Genomic DNA, 21,308 nt, shown 5'->3' with positions numbered 1-21,308 from the left:
AAATTTAATGTAGGGAAGTGTATGGTGATACAAGAGGCAATGTATGAAATAAAGGATACATTCTAAAAGGGTACAGAACAGAGGGAACTGGAGTTACTTATGCACAATTTGTGAAAGGTGGCAGGGCAGGTTGCAAAAGTGCTTAATTGGCATACATGAAATGGGAAGCGGAGTTGGGAATGGAGATCAATTGGGAGTACGGAGTGAGGCACTGCGAAGGGTAAACGGGACCTCCTCTTGTGCAAGGATGAGCCTGATACAGTTTAAGGTGGTGCACAGGGTGCATATGACCCGGGCGAGAATGAGTGGGTTCTTTCAGGGGGTAGCAGATGAGTGTGAGAGGTGTGGGCGGGGGCCAGCGAATCATGCGCACATGTTTTGCGGTTGTGAAAAATTGGGAAGATTCTGGGCAGGAGTGTTCACGGTCTTAGCCAGGATAATGGAGGAGGGAGTGGACCCCGGACCCTTTGGTGGCGATATTTGGAGTTTCAGAGAAGCCGGAGCTCATGGAGAGGAGGAAGGCCGATGTCATGGCCTTCGCCTCTCTGATTGCACGGCGACGAACTTTGCTGGAGTGGCGGTCGGCATCGCCACCGGGAGTAGCAGCATGGTTGGGTGACTTGTACGACTTCCTGCGGTTAGAGAAGATAAAGTATGAGTCAGGGGCTCAGCAGGGGAGTTTGAGAAAAGGTGGGGGATGTTTGTGACCGTGTTTGAGGAGCTGTTCGTACAAGTTTGAATAAACTGTGTTTTTAAAAAAAGCAGACATGATCCTGGCTTTTATAAATAAAGACAGAGATCATCGGATCCTAGAATTTACAGTGCAGAAGGAGGCCATTCAGCCCATCGAGTCTGCACTGGCCCTAGGAAAGAGCACCCTACTCAAGCCCACACCTCCACCCTATTCCTGTAACCCAGTAACCCCACCTAACCTTTTTGGACATTAAGGACAATTTAACATGGCCAATTATTTAACCTGCACATCTTTGGACTGTGGGAGGAAACCGGAGCACCCGGAGGAAACCCACACAGACATGTAGAGAACGTGCAGACTCCGCACAGACAGTGGCCCAAGCCAGGAATCGAACCTGGACCCTGGAGCTGTGAAGCATCTGTGCTAACCCCTATGCTACCGTGCTGCCCAGAGCATAAAGACAAGGAACCTTTGCAAAACTGGTTGATCTCAACTGAACTACTGTATTCACTTCTGGGCATCTCATTTCAGGACAAATGTGAAGGCTTTAGAGGGGCACACAAAAGGGTTGACAACAATGGCGCCAGATTCAAGGAATTTCATTACATTGGTAGATGGAAAAATGGGGTTGTTCTCCTTAGAGAAGAAAAGGGTGAAAAGATTTGATAGGTGTCCAAAATCATGAGGGGTACAAACAGATAAGATGGGAGATAAACTGTTCCAATTGTCATAAGGGTCGAGATCCAGAGGGCACCACCAATTTAAGGTTAGCAAAAGGACCAACCATTGCCTGATAAAAAAAAATGTTTTTTGCAGTGAGTGGTTATAAATCTGGAATATAGTGCCTGAAAGAGTGGTGAAGGCCGATTCAATCATGGCCTTCCAGAAGGAAATTGGATAAACACTGTACTGTAGGGGAAACATTTGGAGGGCTATGGGGACAAGGACTTGCTATATTGTTCTTCAAAAAAGCTGACCTAGACAAGAAAGGTCAAATAGCCAACATCTGTGCTGTAGTCATCCTATTACACTGGAAATGTCAATCCGGATTGCTATATCATTCATTTTCTCAGCTGCTGTAATGCAAACAAGCTACAGAACTGTAAATTAATATTTACCTGTCCACATAAGGATCTTGAACAAAAGGATAGCAGGTTGTTAAATATCTGGGCAGTGTTGCGGGTGAAGATTCATACCATTTGGCTCCCATTACTTGCTGTTTTGGCACAAATGGTTCAACATCAGCTGATAATCTGGTCCCCTGTGAAAGGTTGGAATATATTTTGTACTATATTTCATTAACACAAAATGAAAATGAAACATACAGTTCATTTTATTTCACATACTGTATCAAGCTCTTTAATCGACTCCTTCATAGTTTAGGTCCCGATTCCTCATCTAGATATCACCATTTGTCTAGATGGGTACAGCTCTAGCAACACTTATAAAGCTTGACACCATCCATTATAAACACCACCACAGCGTGGATACAGTGTTTACCATCTACAAAATGACAGCACCTTCAAAATGCACAACCTCTACCACCTAGAAGGACAAAGGCACACCCGCCACTTCCAGGTTTCCTCCAAGTCACACATCATCATAACGTGAAAACAGATCATGGTTCCTTCATTGTCACTACACAGAATCCTGAGACTTGTTGCCTAATAATAGCACTATGGGAGCACCTTTACTACATGGATGACAACAGTCCAAGAAGGTGACTCAGCACCACTTTCTCAAAGCTATCTATGGACCGAGCAATCAATGCTGATCTTGCCAGGGCGGCATGTGGCGCAGTGGATAGCACTGGGACTGCGGCGTTGAGGAACCAGGTTCGAATCCCGGCCCTGGGTCACTGTCTGTGTGGAGTTTGCACATTCTTCCCATGTCTGCGTGGGTTTCACCCCCACAACCCAAAGATGTGCAGGTTAGGTGGATTGGCCATGCTAAATTGCCCCTTAATTGGAAAAAAAAATAATTGGGTAGTCTAAATTTTTTTTTTTTTTTTTTTTAAATGCTGATCTTGCCAACAATATCCAAAGCCAACGAATTAATAAGAAGTTAACAAGGCCAAATTTACTTAATTAGCACTACCCAATGCCAGCTCTGATTTACTGGCTAGACCTCACCTTGGAGTCAGAAGGTTGTGGGTTAAGTCACTCTCCAGATGCATGGGAACACCAGCACCTATAAATCCCTCTCCACAAAGAACAATACAGTAGAGGAACAGGCCCTTCAGCCTCCAAGCCTGTGCCGGTCATGATACCACCCTTGGCCAAAACCCTTAGCACTTCGTAGTGCCGTACCCCTCTATATCCATCCTATCCATGTATTTGGAACATCGTTAATGTATCTGCAACCATCCTGACATAGAACTATATCGCCGGCCCTTCAATATGGCTGGGTCAAATTCCTGGAACTCGCACCGTAAGCCACATTGACTGCAGCAGTTCAAGAAGGCAGCTCACCACCACCTTCTCAAATGCAATTAATGACAGGCAAAACTGCTGGCCTCTCTAGCGGCGCTACATCCCATAAAATAATAAGAAATGTTTCTTTCTAACATGATCTTTGTTTTCTGTTAAACACACATTCCTTGACCAACAATGCCTGCTGCCAGACCTTTGTCAGTGTGGCCGATTCTGAAGGTATGGCTTTTACATTGGCTAGACTATATTTACTTCCTATTTTAAAAGACAGGAAATAGACAAGGAACCATCCATCACCCTGCAGATTTTGCAGAAAAGACACCCTAAAGTAAATTCTGAAATAACAAAATGAGTTTAAAGCACTTGCAAAACCTGTAATTGTGAGCTGCAAGAAATGCAGTCCTGAACTCTGACAATGTGTAGCACACCACAACAAATGTGACTGAAACATGAAAGGATGTTTCCTGATCCTGCAAGTCATGTTTAGTCTTTGGCTGTCCTTGGAAAATACCAGATATTCTGGTGCCTGTATGGAAAGGGAGAACAAGGCAACAGGTCTGCATCATTTTATCACAAGGACAAGATTTGCATCATCTCATCCTCATTTGGTCAACACAGGGGGGAATTGGTAAACACCTTTTAACATAGAGCATTGAACATTACAGCACAGAACAGGCCCTTCGGCCCTCGATGTTGTGCCGAGCATTGTCCGAAACCAAGATCAAGCTATCCCACTCCCTGTCATTCTGGTGTGCTCCATGTGCCTATCCAATAACTGCTTGAAAGGTCCTAAAGGGTCCGACTCCACTATCACAGCAGGCAGTCCATTCCACACCCTAACCACTCTCTGAGTACACCTACCTCGGACATCCCTCCGATATCTCCCACCCTGAATCTTATAGATTATGCCCCCTTGTAACAGCTACATCCACCCAAGGAAATAAGTCTCTGAACGTCCACTCTATCTATCCCCCTCATTATCTTATAAGCCTCTATTAAGTCGCCTCTCATCCTCCTCCGCTCCAAAGAGAAAAGCCCTAGCTCCCTCAACCTTTCCTCATAAGACCTATCCTGCAAACCAGGCAGCATCCTGGTAAATCTCCTTTGCACCCTTTCCAATGCCTCCACATCCTTCCTATGAGTTGACCAGAACTGCACACAATACTCCAAATGTGGTCTCACCAGGGTCATGTATATTGCAGCATAACCCCAAGGCTCTTAAACTCGAGCCCCGTTAATAAACGCTAACACACTATAAGCCTTCTTCACGGCTCTATCCACTTGAATGGCAACCTTCAGAGACTGTGGACATGAACCCCAAGATCTCGCTGTTCCTCCACATTCCTCAGAACACTGCCGTTGACCCTGTAATCCGCATTCAAATTTTTTCTACCAAAATGAATCACCTCGCACTTATCAGGGTTAAACTCCATCTGCCATTTTTCGGCCCAGCTCTGCATCCTATCAACGTCTCTTTGCAGCCTTAAACAGCCCTCCACCTCATCCACTACTCCACCAATCTTGGTGTCATCAACTTTACTGACCCACCCTTCAGCCCCCTCCTCCAAGTCATTGATAAAATCACAAATAGCAGAGGACCCAGCACTGATCCCTGTGGTACACCGCTGGTAACTGGTCTCCAGTCTGAAAATTTTCCATCCACCACCACCCTCTGTCTTCTATGTGATAGCCAGTTACTTATCCAATTGGCCAAATTTCCCTCTATCCCACACCTCCTTACTTTCTTCATGAGTCGACCATGGGGAACTTTATCAAACGCCTTATCAAATCCATGTATACGACATCAACTGCTCTACCTTCATCTACACACTTAGTTACCTCCTCAAAGAATTCAATCAAATTTGTGAGGCAAGACCTACCCTTCACAAATCCGTGTTGACTATCCCGGATTAAGCTGCAACTTTCCAAATGGTCATAAATCCTATCCTTCAGTACATTTTCCACTATCGTCCCGACCACTGAAGTAAGACTAACTGGCCTATAATTACCAGGATCATTCCTATTCCCTTTGTTGAACAGAGGAACAACATTGGCCACTCTCCAGTCCTCGGGCCCTATCCCCATGGACAGCGAGGACCCAAAGGTCAAAGCCAAAAGATCTGCAATCTCATCCCTTGCCTCCCAAAGAATCCTTGGGTATATCCCATCTGGCCCAGGGGACGTGTCGACCCTCAGGTTTTTCAAAATTGCTAATACATCCTTCCTCAGAACATCTACTTCCTCCAGCCTACCTGCCTGAATCACACAGTCATCCTCAAAAGCATGGCCCCTCTCCTTTGTGAACACTGAAGAAAAGTATTAATTCAACGCCTCTCCTATTTCTTCTGATTCCATGCACAAGTTCCCACTACAGTCCTTGACCGGCCCTACCCTCACCCTGGTCATTCTTTTATTTCTCACATAAGAGTAAAAAGCCTTGGGGTTTTCCTTGATCCGGCCCGCCAAGGACTTCTCATGGCCCCTCCTAGCTCTCCTAAGCCCTTTTTTCAGCTCATTCCTTGATATCTTATAACCCTCAAGCGACCCTACTGAACTTTGTTTTCTCATCCTTACATACTCTTCCTTTTTCCTCTTGACAAGACATTCAACCTCTTTTGTGAACCATGGTTCCCTCACATGGCCATTTCCTCCCTGCCTTATCAAGGACACGCAGTATTTGTTCCTTGAACAAGCTCCACTTTTCATTTGTGCCTTTCCCTGACAGTTTCTGTTCCCATCTTATGCTCCTTAATTCTTGCCTAATCGCATCATAATTACCCCTTCCCCAATTATAAACCTTGCCCTGCCGTATGGCCCTATCCCTCTCCATTGCAATAGTGAAAGACACCGAATTGTGGTCACTATCTCCAAAGTGCTCTCCCACAAACAAATCTTATGCTTGGCCCGGTTCATTAACCAGTACCAAATCCAACGTAGCCCCCCCTCTTGTCGGCCTATCCACATACTGTCAGGAAACCCTCCTGCACACACTGTACAAAAACTGCCCCATCCGAACTGTTTGACCTATAGAGGTTCCAATCAATATTTGGAAAGTTAAAGTCACCCATGACAACTATCCGGAGACCTCCACACCTATCCATAATCTGTTTTGCAATTTCTTCTTCGACATCTCTATTACTATTTGGGGGCCTATAGAAAACTCCTAACAATGTGACTGCCCCTTTCCTATTTCTAATTTCGGCCCATATTACCTCAGTAGGCAGATCCCCTTCAAACTGCCTTTCTGCAGCCGTTAAACTATCCTGGATTAACAATGCTACTCCTCCACCTCTTTTACTACCTTCCCTACTTTTACTGAAACATCTATACCCCGGAACTTCCAACAACCATTCCTGTCCCTGTTCTAACCATGTCGCCGTAATGGCCACAACATTGTAGTCCCAAGTACCAATCCACACTCCAAGTTCACCTACCTTATTCCAGATGCTCCTTGCATTGAAGTAGACACACTTCAACCCACCTTTCTGTCAGCTGGTACACTCCTGCGACCTTGATACCCTCCTCAGTACCTCACTACTCTCGACACTGGCTTCTGGACTACAGCTCGTTTTCCCAGCCCCCTAACAAATTAGTTTAAACCCCCCCGAAGAGCTGTAGCAAATTTCCCTCCCAGGATATTGGTGTCCCTCTGGTTCAGGTGCAAACTGTCCTGGTACAGGTCCCACCTTCCCCAGAATGTGCTCCAATTATCCACGTACCTGAAACTCTCCCTCCTACACCATCCCTGCAGCCACGTGTTTATCTGCACTCTCTTCCTGTTCCTCACCTCACTTGCACGTGGCACCGGCAACAAACCAGAGATGACAACATGGTTTGTCCTGGCTCTCAGCTTCCACCCTAGCTCCCTAAATTCCGGTTTTAAATCCCCGTCCCTTCTCTTACCTATGTCGTTGGTACAGATGTGTACCACGACTTGTGACTGCTCCCCCTCCCTTTAAGGATTCTGAAAACACGGTCCGAGACGTCACAGACCCTGGCACCCGGGAGGCAACATACCATCCGTGAGTCTCTTTTGCTGCCACAGAACCGTTTATCTGTCCCTCTAACTATCGAGTCCCCAATAACTATTGCTCTCCTGCTCTCCCTCCTTCCCTTCTGAGCCACAGGGACGGACTCAGTGCTGGAGATCCGTTCACCGTGGCTTACCCCTGGTAGGTCGTCCCCCTTAACAGTATCCAAAACGGTATACTTGTTATTGAGGGGAACAACCACAGAGGATCCCTGCACTGACTGCTTCCTCCCAGCCCCTCTCACCATCACCCATCTATCTTGATTCTTCGGAGTAACTACATTCCTGAAGCTACTATCTATGACCACCTCTGCCTCCCGAATGATCCGAAGTTCATCCAGCTCCAGTTCCCTAACGCGGTTTCTGAGGAGCTGGAGATGGGTGCACTTCCCACAGGTGAAATCAGCAGGGACACGGACCCTCACCTCAAACATTCTGCAGGAGGCTTTAAGCTAATATCTGCAAGCTAGTTGGGTTGAAGAACTGGTTTGAGTCTGACATAAAAGCAGCTAAGAAAACAAGATGATGCCAAGTCCTATTGAAAAACAAACTAATAAACTGACAAATTTAAAATCTTCAGTTTGCCTAGCACCTAAACAACCCGTGTCATTTTCATTGTATTCCAGATCAACCCAAAGCATATTTCACAAGCATCAATTAAATTAATAGCATAGAAACGAGCCATTCAGCCAAACTGGTCTATGTTGGCACATTAACTCCCTCTTCATCTAACCCATCAGCATAGAATAGAATAGAATCCCACAGTGCATAATGAGGCCATTTGCCCCATCGAGTCTGCGCCGACACTTTGAAAAACCACCCCATCTAGGTCCAATCCCCCACCCTATCCCTTTAACCCTACATAACCTTTGGACACTTAGGGCAATTTATCATGGCCAATCAACCTAGCCTGCATATCTTTTGGACTGTGGGAGGCAACTGGTGCACCCAGAGGAAACCCCCGCAGACACAGGGAGAATGTGAAAACTCCACACAGAAGGTAACCAGAGGTCGGAATCGAACCCAGGTCCCTGATACTATGTGGCAGCAGTGCACAGTGCTGTCCTTCCTGTTCCTTTTCCTCTCCTGTGTTTATACAGATTCCAGTTAAATTAGTGCCTCTCAAAATGTGGTCCATGGACAACTGGCGGTCTGCAAGCATCCTCCAGATTGTCCACTGACTGGTCCAAAATACAAGTAAGTGACACAATATCATGGCTAAACAATAGGTTAGAATCTGCATTCCTACCCTGCGTGTGACATCACACAGACTTTGACCCCTCTGTTCAGCCTTTTCTGGCAAGTTTAACTTCAACTCCAGAACCATCCTTGTAAATCTTCCCTGTACCTTCTCTAGCTCTCAATATCCATTTTTAATATGGAGATGACATGTCTGGAAGAACTGCAGAAAGTCAATTAAGCACACCAAAAATGGAAAGGGTTTTTGTTTACAATTGACAATATAAATGAGAATTAACTAAGTCACAATTTCCACCAGCTTCATGTTGGGTAAAACCAAAGCTACGGTCCTATCAGCACCTCTAAGCCACTGCTCACAATTGCATCAACATCCCTGTCCAAGAACTTGAGCTAAACCTGCAGATACAAAACCTTGCCAGCCTGGAAGACACTGAATTGACTTCTTTTTCATATCGACTTCTTCCATTTCCAAAATATTTCCTGCTTCATCTACTCTCGCTATACCATGACCAGTTTCAAACATAAAAATCCAAAAGTCAGTATCCTCTTGCTTATGAAACCCAGTTTTAAATATGTACCATATCCACACGTTGTATTACAGGCTTCGTTCCATGGATCTAATAACCTCAGGGGAAAGATCTACAGGAGGAGGCCACTACCCCAAGGTAATCAAACAATACTATAGAGTTTCTAACTATCCCTATGACTCTATCACACAATCCTGATTATCTGGAAGCTTTCCCACTTCCAAAAATATTGAACCATTGCACCCAGTAAGAAATGTGATATGAGCCATTACAAACTTCAGTAGCAGGCAATTATCAAGTTGCTTTTTGAAGGAGCTGAAGCGAAACATTATTAATTCCTCACTGGAACGTTGTTCCACATACCCTTTACATTTTCTAAATTTCTGAGTTAAGTGCTGTGTACACAAGCTGTACTCTGTCAAGCTGGCCTCTGTGTCACCTGCAAAACGTCTCAGGTTTGAAGATGTTCATAGAATTTACAGTACAGGAGGCCATTCAGCCCATTGAGTCTGCACCGGCCCCTGGAAAGAGCACCCTACCCAAGCCCACACCTCCACCCCATCGGTAACTCAGTAACCCCACCCAACCTATTTGGACACTAAGGGCAATTTAGTATGGCCAATCCACCCAACGAGCGCATCTTTGGACTGTGGGAGGAAACCAGAGCACCCGGACGAAACCCACGCAGACACGGGGAGAACGTGCAGACTCCGCACAGACAGTGACCCAAGCCGGGAATCGAACCTGGGACCCTGGAGCTCTCCCTTGGCACAAATATCCAACTATGGCAACATGTACGACCAGAGAGAATAATGGGAATTGTAGTTAATGTCTGAAGTTGTTAAATTTCATGTTACGGGTGGAGCTGTAAATTGCCTGCTAGGAAGATTAGGTGCTGTTTCTCAACTATTACGATCCCAGGCCAGACAAAATTGGCTGGGATACTGGACCAAAATCCCAATATTTTAGTTTAGTTACATAGAAAACAGGAGGAGGCCATTCCATGCTTCAAGCCATTCATTTGGCTGATCATCAAGTTCAATACCCTGATCCCTTTAGCCCCCAAAACTATATCTAATTCCTTCTTGAAATTACACAAGATTTGGCCTCAACTACTTTCTATGGTAGCAAATTCCACAAATTCATCACTCTCTGGGTGAACAATTTCTCCTCACCTCAGTCATAAAAGGTTTATCATATCATAGAATTTACAGTGCAGAAGGAGGCCATTCGGCCCATCGAGTCTGCACCGGCTCTTGGAAAGAGCACCCTAACCAAGGTCAACACCTCCACCCTATCCCCATAACCCAGTAACCCCACCCAACACTAAGGGCAAGTTTGGACACTAAGGGCAATTTATCATGGCCAATTCACCTAACCTGCACATCTTTGGACTGTGGGAGGAAACCGGAGCACCCGGAGGAAACCCACGCACACACGGGGAGGATGTGCAAACTCTGCACAGACAGTGACCCAAGCCAGAATCGAACCTGGGACCCTGGAGCTGTGAAGCAATTGTGCTATCCACAATGCTACCGTGCCCCCCTTATCCTCAAACTATGACCCATAGTTCTGGTCTCCCCCTCCAGCGGGAACATTCTTTCTGAATCTACCCTGTCTAATCCTGTTAGAATTTTGTAAGTTTCTATGAGGTCCCTCTCACTCTTCTGAACTCCAATGAATATAATCCTAACCGATTTAGTCTCTCATCATATGACAGTCACGCCTTCCCAGGAATCAGCCTGGTAAACCTTCCTCAGATAAGGACCACAAAACTGCACACAATACTCCAGGTGTGGCCTCACCAATGCGCTATACAATTGCAGTAAAACATGGGTGGCATGGTAGCACAGTGGTTAGCACTGTTGCTTCACAGCGCCAGGGACCTAGGTTTGATTCCCGGCTTGGGTCACTGTTTGTGCAGAGTCTGCACGTTTGCGTGGGTTTCCTCCGGGTGCTCCGGTTTCCTCCCACAGTCCAACGATGTGCAGGTTAGTTGGATTGGCCATTTTAAATTGCCCTTAATGTCCAAAAAGGTTCGGTGGGATTACTGGGATAGGATGGAGGTTTGGGCTTCAGTAGGGTGTACTTTCCAAGGGCCGGTGCAGATTCGATGAACCGAATGGCCTCCTTCTGCACTATAAATTCTTTGATTCTCTGATCTCTTCCTAAACTCAAATCCTCTCGCTATGAAGGCCAACATAACGTTTGTCTCCTTTACTGCCTGCTGTACCTGCACGCTTACTTTCAGTGACTGATGCAACAGGACACCAAGGTCTCACGGAGTATCCACTTCTCTTAATTTACACCCATTCAAATAATAATCTGCCTTCCTATTTTTGCTACCGATGCGAATAACCTTACATTTATCCACATAATGCTGAATCTGCCATGCTTGTGCCCACTCACTCAGCCTGTCCAAATCCCGCTGAAGCATCTCTGCAATCTCCTCCCAGCTCACCCTCCCACCTAACTTTGTATCATCTGCAAAGTTGGAGATAATACATCTAGTTCCCTTGTCCCAATCATTAATATATAATGCGAACAGTTGGGGTCCTAGCATAGATCCCTGCGGTACCTCACTAGTTACTGCCTGCCAATCAGAAAAAGACCAATTTATTCCAACTTTTTGCTTCCTGTCTGCTAACCAGCTTTATTTCCATCTCAAGACATCACCCGTAATATCATGCGCTTTAACTTTACATATATTAATCTGCTATGTGAGACCTTGTTGAAAGCCTTCTGAAAGTCTAAATAAACCACATACATCGGTTCTCCCTGGTCAACTCTACTAGTCACATCAAAGAATTCTAATAGATTTGTCAAGCATGATTTTGAAATGAAATGAAATAAAAATCGCTTATTGTCACAAGTAGGCTTCAAATGAAGTTACTGTGAAAAGCCCCTAGTCGCCACATTTCGGCGCCTGTTCGGGGAGGCTGGTACAGGAATTGAACCGTGCTGCTGGCCTGCTTTAAAAGCCAGCAATTTAGCCCAGTGTGCTAAACCAGATTTTCAGTTCATAAATCCATGCTCACTTTGTCTGGTTACACCACTGCTTTCCAAATGCTTTGCTATGAAATCCTTGATTATGGATTCCAGCAAATCCCTTACTACCGACTGATCACTGATCTATAGTTCCCTGTTTTCTCTATACCTCCCTTTTTGATTAGGGTGGTTACATTCACTACCCTCCAAGCTGTAGGAACCATTCCAGAGTTCTAGAGTCCAAAGAATTTTGGAAAATGACCAACAATGGATCTACTATTTCTAGGACTACTTCCTGGAGTACTCTGGGATGAAGATTATCAGGCCCTGGAGATTTGTCCACCTTCAATCCCATTAATTTGTCCAAAACCGTTTCTTTACTAATGCTAATTTCCTTCAGCTTTGCTCCTCACTAAAACTTGTATTTCTCAGAACATTTCTCGGTACATTATTCATGTCTTCTTTTGTGAAGATAGAAGCAAAGTACGAATTTAAGTTCCTCAGCCATTTCTTTGTTCCAGGTTATGAATTCCAACTGAGCAGAAGGAACAATTCACTCCAGGAGTGATTGCATGAGGAAATAGGGATTTGGTATTCTTTAGAACAAAGCTTTATTATGAATACAATATTAAACTCTTCACACCTGGAGAAAACAGCTTACAATTACTCCTGAAACTCCTCAAACTCTACTTCTCAATTTCCCATTAAACAACAAGAAACATACAGCTCTCAATCTACCTTGTTTGGCATGGAATAATACTTGCTTTACAATACAAATGTTGTTCCTGTTAGAACCCTTTGGCTGAATATCTTCAAAAAGCTGATTGACCTGGTTTTGTGAGGGCCACGAAGAATCCAGCACGAGTTTGCAGAATTGAAAGAAATAACTTTATTTACAATTACATATATACACCAGCAGTATTCCTTTGCTGCTCACTCCTCTCTAGATGGTTCCACACTGGCCAGCTCTATTTATGCAGGTGACTCTGCTAATGATTTCTTCGCCCCCCCTCATTGAGGAAGCTCATACTCACTAAGGATTGTGGGATTGCCATCAGTCCCCAGCCAGTATTAATTAGGCAGGTTGTAACAACCACCCCCCCCCCCCACCCCAAGTCCAATGAATCCACCGAAGACCCTGGCGAAGGAGGGCGTCGGACTCGTTTTGCCGCATGCCAGACACCATTTAAATGAAGCGCTGGATCGGGTGGTGTGTAACGAGAAGGAGAACGGCACTTCCGTGATAAACGGCGTAATGGTTGTACACCCACGGGCTGTGGGACCGAGGACTCGCACTCGGAGGCATCCCGTGTCTCGATCCCTGAGTCAGAGTCCACTGCTCCATCATCTCGGCGTCCTTATGTCCATCCGATCTGCAACGACCTGCGCAGGCTTTGAGTGCGGCGCCAGTGGAAGACCGTGAGGATTATCCTCCACTGTGTTTGGTCTCTGTGGCTGTAGAAGGGAGCTCCGGGAGCGGGGAATCTTTTAAAGAGGCGGCCTTCTGGACTGAATGTTGTCTACATTTTTGCGCTGGAGACGACCCTGGGCTTGCACCTGGTAAGAGATAGGACCCGTTCAGCAACGAAGGATAACGCCAGGGACCCACTTGGCACCACCAGCAAAATTTTGAACGAACACTGGGTCACCAGGCGCAAACTGCCGAATTAGTCAATGCCGAGAAAGGCCCTGCCCCTGCCGTTCTGGAGTGCGGCGTACTTTTGCGCCAATGTCCGGGGGAACCATGCTAAGGAGGGTGCAAAGTCTCCGGCCCATTAGGAGTTCCGCGGGAGCTACCCCAGTCACTGCATGTGGAGTGGTCCAATACGAAAACAAAAAATGAGCCAGTCTAGTGTCCATAGATCCGGAAGACTGTTTCTTTAGGCCCCATTTGAACGTCTGCACTACGCGCTCCACCAACCCATTGGAAGCCAGGTGGTATGGAGCGGTGTGGATATGGCGTATGCCATTCATCTTCATGAACCTTGCAAACTCCTCACTTGTGAAAGGAGTGCCATTGTCCGGGACAAGCACCTCGGGGAGGCCATACGGACTGAAAGACAAACGCATCTTCTCGATCGTTGCGCAGGACGTTGTGCCTACCATCTTATGCACCTCTAGCCGTTTAGTTTGGGCATTGATTAATAAAAGGAATACGGATCCTTGAAAAGGGCCGGCGAAATCCGCACGCAAGCGCGCCCAAGGCCGCCCTGGCCATTCCCAGTGATGTAGGGGCGTGGCCAGTGGAAGCTTCTGATGCTCCTGGCAAATGCAGCAGTTTTGGGCCACCTTCTCAATGTCAACGTCGAGGCCTGGGCATCAGACATCACACCCGGATCCGGGCCAACATTTATATTTTGGTCACACCCGGATGCCCATTGTGCAAGTATCTTTAGTATCAGCTCCTGTCCTTTTTCCGGAACGATCACACACGTCCCCCACAAGAGGATACAGTCTTCCACACTAAATTCTGACAGCTTGGAGTAAAATGCCCGCAACTTGCCTGGGGAGCTGTCTATGCTGCCCACCATACACTACGTGCCGAACCTTTGACAGGACTGGATCCGTCTGGGTCCACTCACGGATCTGCGATGCCGTGACAGGCAAGGAGTTAATAAAACGTTGGGTTGCAACCACCTCTCCGGTCGTGGGGGTCGACATGGGGCCGGTCGACAAAGGCAATCGGCTCAGTGCATTGGCATTTGCTATCTGGGTCCCTGGTTTATGATGTAGAGAATACTCGTAGCCAGCGAAAAACCGCAAAAACCACCGCCAGGCCCTCCTTCTCGATCTGCGCGTACTTCTTTTCCGCTGCAGTCAATGTGCAGGAGGCTAAAGTTATCACCCGCTCGGCTCCGTTCTCCATCTTCTGGGACAGGATGGCCCCAATACCATATACGGATGCATTACACATGATGAGCAAAGGCTTTTCAGGATCATAGTGGGTTCGGAACCCAGACGACGACAATTGCGGTTTCACCTGCCGGAAAGCGTTTTCTTGCGTCTGACCCCAAACCTAGATGTGAATCTTCTTTAACAGAAGGTGCAACGGGGCCAGCGTAGTTGTCAGATTGGGGAGGAACTTCCCGTAATAGTTTATGAGGCCGGGAAAAGAACAAAGATGCGAATTGTCAGTCGTGGCGGGAACCTGTTGAATTGCGCGCACCTTCTCTGCGACGGGGTGCAAACCTTCACGGACCACCCGATAACCCAGGTAGACCACGTCCTTCGCCCGAAAACGCACTTTTAACAATATAAACAGAAAAGCGTCGAAAGGCAGCGTCCAAATGTTCCTACTCCGATGTCCCCGTAATCAAAACGTCGTTTAAGTAAACAGCACGCGTTGAAAGACAACACGCGTTGAAAGACAGCACAGGCAAAGGATATGCCAAAGGGCAACCGTGTATATTCATACAGGTCCCTGTGTGTATTAATAATTATATATGGCTGGGAGGCAGGGTCCAGCTCCAACTGTAGGTAGGCGTGACTCATATCTAATTTTGTGAACGAGAGTCCGCCTGCAAGCTTCGTGTAGAGATCTTCTATGCGGGGCATTGGATATCGGTCGAGCCGGGAAGCCGTATTCACTGTAAGTTTATAGTTCCACACAAGCGAACCGTGGTATCTGGCTTCATTCATTACAGGTACAATTGGCACTGCCCGGTATGCGAAATGGACAGGCCTGATAATAATCAAGGTCTCCAAACGAGTGAGTTCCCCTTCTACCTTCTCGAGCAAGGCGTAAAGCACCGGGCGAGCCGGAAATAGCACGGCGTGGCTCCAGGTTCAACCTGGATATTGGCTACGGCCCCTTTTATCTTCCCCAAACCGGGCTGGAATACATCTGGGTTTCATCCTCGTACCTCCGTCAACCCTCCAGAATCTGTTTGAAGGATGTGCTGCCATTGCAGCCCCAAATGGCGCAACCAGTCCAGATCCAATAGGCAAGGCCCGTGGCCGCGCACCACGATAAGCAAGAAACGCCGCTCCTGGCGTCCATAAACCAGGGGGGTCATTGTAGTTCCAGCAATGTTCCAGCAATAGGGGCTGGTTTAGCACACTGGGCTAAATCGCTGGCTTTCAAAGCTGACCAAGGCAGGCCAGCAGCACGGTTCAATTCCCGTACCAGTCTCCCCGAACAGGCGCCGGAATGTGGCGACTAGGGGCTTTTCACAGTAACTTCATTTCAAGCCTACTTGTGACAATAAGCAATTTTCATTCATTTAATTTCATTCATGTCCAATGGTTGACCCATATAGGTGGCCAACCTGGCCTATGTATTGGTTAATGTAGGGTCTGTATACCCTGCCTGATGTGGTGGAATGTCCTCTGGGCGATCATGGAGACGGCTGCGCCAGTGTCCAACTCCATCTCAAGCGGGTGACCATTGACCCATACTGTCACCTTAATGAGGGCCACACGAGGAGCTACCACACAATTCAGCTGCAGGCAGTCGTCCTCCTTCTCCACATCCTCAGGAATAGTCGCCGCAAGTTCATCCAAATGGATGGTACGGCCCCTGGGCTGGCCCAGTTTCTGTCAGAATGACGGCGCCTCTGGCGCCCGCAGGACCGGCGTCCGCGACGGGGTCGGCGCCCACAAGTCCGACACTGACATGGCTCCTCATCCATCGGCTCTGGAGAAGGCTCCGTTCGTGGAGGAATGTCCGGCAGCCACTGGAGAAGGCTCCCTTCGGGGAGGAACGTCCGGCAGCCACTGGTGTTGAAACAGATACCGCCCCGCCCAAGGTACGGCAGGGGTGCGGGGAGGCACTTTTGGACGAAGGGTTTGCACCCCAAGGCATGCACCTCCATTCGCTGAAGCTCCTGCACTCCCCGTTCTGCACTCTCTCGGGCCAAACCAACTGAATGGCCTCTTGAAAAGTCAATGTCGGCTCGGCTAACAACTTACTCAGGGTGGCCACGTTGTTCATACCGCAAACCAAACGGTCGCGTAACATTTCTGACAAAGTTTCACCACAGTTACAGTTCTCCGCAATCCTGCGTAGCCTGAATAGAAACTCAGCAAGGGATTCTCCTGGGGTCCTCTCTGCGGTATTAAAACGGTAATGCTGACCTATCGTGGACGAGGTTGAGTTAAAATGTTGCCCCACAAAGGTCACCAGTTCATCAAACGTCTTACTTACACACGTACCTATGCACACACACCTGCTCACTCCTCTCTAGCTGGTTCCACACTGGCCAGCTCTATTTATGCAGGGACTCTGCTAATGATGTCACCGCCCCTTGGGGAAGCTCATACTTACTAAGGATTGTGGGATTGCCATTAGTCCCCAGTCAGTAGTAATCAGGCAGGTTATAACATCTGGCGTATTTCAACTTCTTCTTTGTCCCTAGACAAGACTTCTCTGCTTTACATATTACTCGTTTATAACTATCCTACTGTGAGAGAATTGTGGACTCAGTTTCAGACAGTTCAGACTTTGCCTCTTCTCTTTCCAAAGCCTTCTCCAAAAGCTGACTCTCTGCATTCCTGAGCTCCCCCCAGCAATGACTTCATCTCCCCAAGTTGTAAAGAAAATTAAATCTACAGACTGAAAATACATTAACTCCAAACACAGTGCATTAGCCCAGATTGAAACCACATTCCTTTGGTCAATTTCACCTTCTGGCTCCTAGAAGCTACCAGGGGTTTACAAAAAACATCCTTTTTTAAAAACATGACTTATACACTCAAAAACACGACCACTACACTCAAAACACACTATAACCCCAGGATTTTAATCCTTAAATTGCACTTCAAACCTGCTCCGCTGTTCAATACTCTTGTGGCTCATCTGATTGCAACCTCAATCCCATATTCATGCCGAACCCCAATAGCCTTGCACCCTCCCTTGTTATCAAGAACCTACCATGCTATGCTTTAAACTATTCAAAGGCGCAGTTTCCGCCACCTTTTCAGAAAGAGTGTTCAAAAGACTCACGACTCTCCACATCCAGTCTTTCAATCCCACACACACTTACTGTCACCCTTCTGGTTTTTGGCTTTATTTCTATCCATTGGCTCAGCTTCCTGCTGTTAATCCATATTACTATTCAAAACATTTGCATCTTTCAATCTGTATCTGGTAAAATATCCATTTGTCCTCCAAATCAGTGTATGTCAAAAAAAAAAAATCAGCCTCATCATTCCAGGAACTTTTCCCTGGACAATCTTAGCCTGGATATTTGTGGGAAGTTTGCTGGCCATATAAAACATTTCTGCAGGCTGTAGGTTGATACCACTGCAAGTCTAAGACCTAAATTATTGACTTCTAGAGCAGAATTCTCAATTTCTGAGACAAAGTATAGTGGCGAGCCACTCCAGTGGTGCCTTTCCCACGAGCCAGAATGGCAGGATCTTGCACTTGGAACCCAATTAATTATGCACAGGCAGGTTACCCTCGGAATTTCCTGGTGGGCTGGCAACTCATTTGTCCGCCCGCCATCAACTGGTGCCATATCTACCTAACAGTGCAGCACACATTATTACCCTCTTTAGCACACCAGTCTTCATCAGACCATGCAGGACATCAGCTATCCAGAAGCTAATGGTTAGCAGCCTCAAGAAGTCAGCTCCTTGATTCAACCACACTCCCCTGAGCCCATAGTCTTGTGAGATGTCCATGGCTTACTTGAACCCCTACCTACCACCACATCTGCAATCTTTGTGCATTCCCTTCCAGTAAACAATGTGGTATTCCTTTGAGCCGCTTGTTTGTGAGCTTTCCATGCAGACTTCTCAGGGTCCAGCTTCCCTCCCTCAAGTCTTCCCTCTGCTTGCATTGTTCAACTTCTTCATCCTCCACCTTGTCCCTCTGCCTGCCATCGTGAGCCGCTGTCCTCCACCTTCCCCTGTGCCACCTCCTTGCACAGCCCACCTTCCAATTATCTCTTTCACCTCAAAGTATCTTGTGAACAGAGGACTGCCTTGTGCACGCCACTCTTTAGCAAACAGGTTTTAGACTGACAATTTCCTGGAGTGATCAAAGAGTGCACGGTCTGCTGGGATGCCAGTGGGCAACCATTCATGAGATGCAAATAGCGTTGATGCCACCAGTTCGTGGAAAGACCAACCTGCCATTGGAAGAATTGTAACATGAGGTTACACTGGCAGGTTTTCGACTTTTTGACTTCTTGGTTGGGATGGGAGAATTTCACCCCTATTTGACAGATACTAACCTGCTGATTATTTCCATTCTTTTTACTGTTCTTAAATTTGAAGCTTGCACAGTTTTTTTCTTCATTTGGTAGATTTCTGTACTCTGTCCAATTTTCTTAGAGATATCATGTAAACATCCTCAGATAGTTTTTTTCCCAAGGATTTATCTGCTTAGTCTAGTTTGAGATTGGTTGCATTAATTTTAACCTACTGCTTTCTCAACATACTTCCTGCTTTCTTGAGTTTACAGAAATCTTTTTATACATGAGTTTGTAAAATGCTGACCAGTTATAATTAATACATGCTGACCGATTACAATTAATACTAGCTGATAACCAAAAACTTAAATCTGGCTTAGGTGAAGGTAAAGTAGCGTTTTCATTTTCGCATATGAAACAAAACCCACTGTGATCGGTAATGACCTGGAACACTATGATGCAAAACTCCAAACTCGTTCTGTTGCATTGATAGGAACATAGACATTTTCAGGCGAAAAACAGCTGGACAAATAACCAACTAGTTCGCCAGCCACTATCGAGTGACACAAATTATGATCAAACAAGTCAATATTTAGTAACCACAGTTTCGGTAAATCGGTCAATATTTGGCTGAAAGTGGCATGAAATCTGAGGGGGGGGGGGGGGGGGGCTGTACAATTTTTAAGGACGTATTCTTTTCAAACAGATGACCTACATTTCTAAGTACTAAGTCGCTTGCTTTAAAACGACTTGTGACGTCCCGAGGTCGGAAATGCCAAGTGAATACCAAGTCTTTCACTTCATTCCCATTAATAGGATTGCAATAATGTTTAATTCCCTTGGTCTGAAGGTATTTGAAAAGACTGCAGATTAACAGGCCGAGAGAAAGTTCCAGAAGCGGCCGATGGCCCCCTGTCCCCGGAGTGCTGAGCCGTTCGTTTCCTTTCACTGTCGACTCTCGGCCTGAATTGGTGCCGCCGGTTACCTGGGCCGGTGCTGAAACATCGACTCTCCTCCTCGCGGCACGGCCCCCACCCGCAACCCCCCCGGTCCTCCCTCGGCACAGGCACTCGGCTTCCCTCGCCCGGGAACAGGCACCGGCCCCGCGCCCCGAGTTACCTTTGCGGCGGCACGGCCGCTGCCCCGCTCGGCCATGGCCTCGATCTTTCAGAGCCGTTCCCAGGCGCCGCTGTCACAACATCAACACCCGCCTCACTACGGCAGCCCGGAAGGCTCAGAGGCCGGAGAGACCAGCAACCTGCATGAAGCACAGACTGCTGCTTCTCCTCCTCCCGCCCTAGCCGCAGACAGGTTATAACCCGCGAATCTCAATTCAATTTTGAAAAGCTGCAATAAAGCCAGCTTTGACAAAGAGTCATTCAGACTCGATTGCTTTATCGACCCCTCTTTTCACACTTTGATTTGATATCCTTTTCGGGCATGCTCCTACCAGGTGCGGCCCCTTTTAATTTGCCCTTCGGTTCATTTCTGTTAGTCTATTCAGTTGGTGAACCCGAAAACAACATCGTTCAGACTCGAAATGTTAGCTCCGTTCTCTCTCAACGGATGGTGTGACCTGCTGCGATTGTCCAGCATTTTCTGTTTTTGTTTCAGATTCCAGCATCTGCAGGAATTTAGAGGAATTTCACAGCAACTTCATTGCCGTGTAATGTAAGCCTACTTGTGACACTAATAAAGATTTTTTTTTAAAGTTGGTGGATTGTCGTAAAAATATCCTCATTGTTGACCAATTTTTAGAGAAAGAAACCAATCATCCATACTGTCGTGTTGGGTGCTCTGCTACATAGACAAACCAACACGGTTGCGGTTGGTACAACTCAGTTTTATTACGAACGATAACAACATCTGTAAACTGGTTACTGTGGTTCGTTCATTACTCTCTAACCTGTGGACCTAGCCCTAACACTATCTTGGAGAAGCACTCAGCACATGGTGAATGTCTGAGTGGCTTGCTGTGAGCTCTATGCCCTGAGCTGTCTCCTGCTGGAATGAGCGGGAAGTGTCATGTTCCCCGTTTTATAGTGTGTATGCTCTTGGCTGTGATGTTGTGTGTGTATTGATTGGTCCATTGATCTGTCCATCATGTGTATGTATGTTTGCACCATGATGTTTATCTGAATATCATGACATCCCCCCTTTTTTTACAAGAATATGTGCCTATGTGGTAATAAATATAGATGTGTACTGAGTGCAGCTGAATGTGTGTGTGCAATATCTACAACATGTACATGAGGCTAAACTATATACATAGGAAGGTGTCAGGTGCAACATAGCAAC

General features: G+C 46.7%; 1 protein-coding gene across 3 annotated transcripts in view; it reads right to left on the bottom strand.

The window, feature by feature from the left end:
• secisbp2 (SECIS binding protein 2) overlaps positions 1 to 20,593 on the bottom strand; it is a 159,623-nt gene extending 139,030 nt beyond the window's left edge. Inside the window, exons 1-2 of one of the 3 annotated variants that reach the window (XM_072516780.1) lie at positions 20,461 to 20,593; positions 1,813 to 1,955 (exon numbers count right to left, since the gene is read on the bottom strand). In XM_072516780.1, coding sequence (XP_072372881.1) covers positions 1,813 to 1,904 — 92 coding nt within the window. In that variant the 5' untranslated portion in view covers positions 1,905 to 1,955; positions 20,461 to 20,593. Of the gene's footprint in view, positions 1 to 1,812; positions 1,956 to 20,129; positions 20,422 to 20,460 lie in introns of those variants that run through there. The other 2 variants (XM_072516779.1, XM_072516778.1) reach the window with 2 other exon arrangements.
• Between the last annotated feature and the right edge of the window lie 715 nt (positions 20,594 to 21,308).

The sequence above is a fragment of the Scyliorhinus torazame genome, chromosome 9, assembly GCF_047496885.1.
Source record: "Scyliorhinus torazame isolate Kashiwa2021f chromosome 9, sScyTor2.1, whole genome shotgun sequence".
Classification (NCBI taxonomy): domain Eukaryota; kingdom Metazoa; phylum Chordata; class Chondrichthyes; order Carcharhiniformes; family Scyliorhinidae; genus Scyliorhinus; species Scyliorhinus torazame.
The sequence above is the reverse complement of the archived record's forward strand: the minus strand, read 5'-3'. Positions and strand labels throughout refer to the sequence as shown.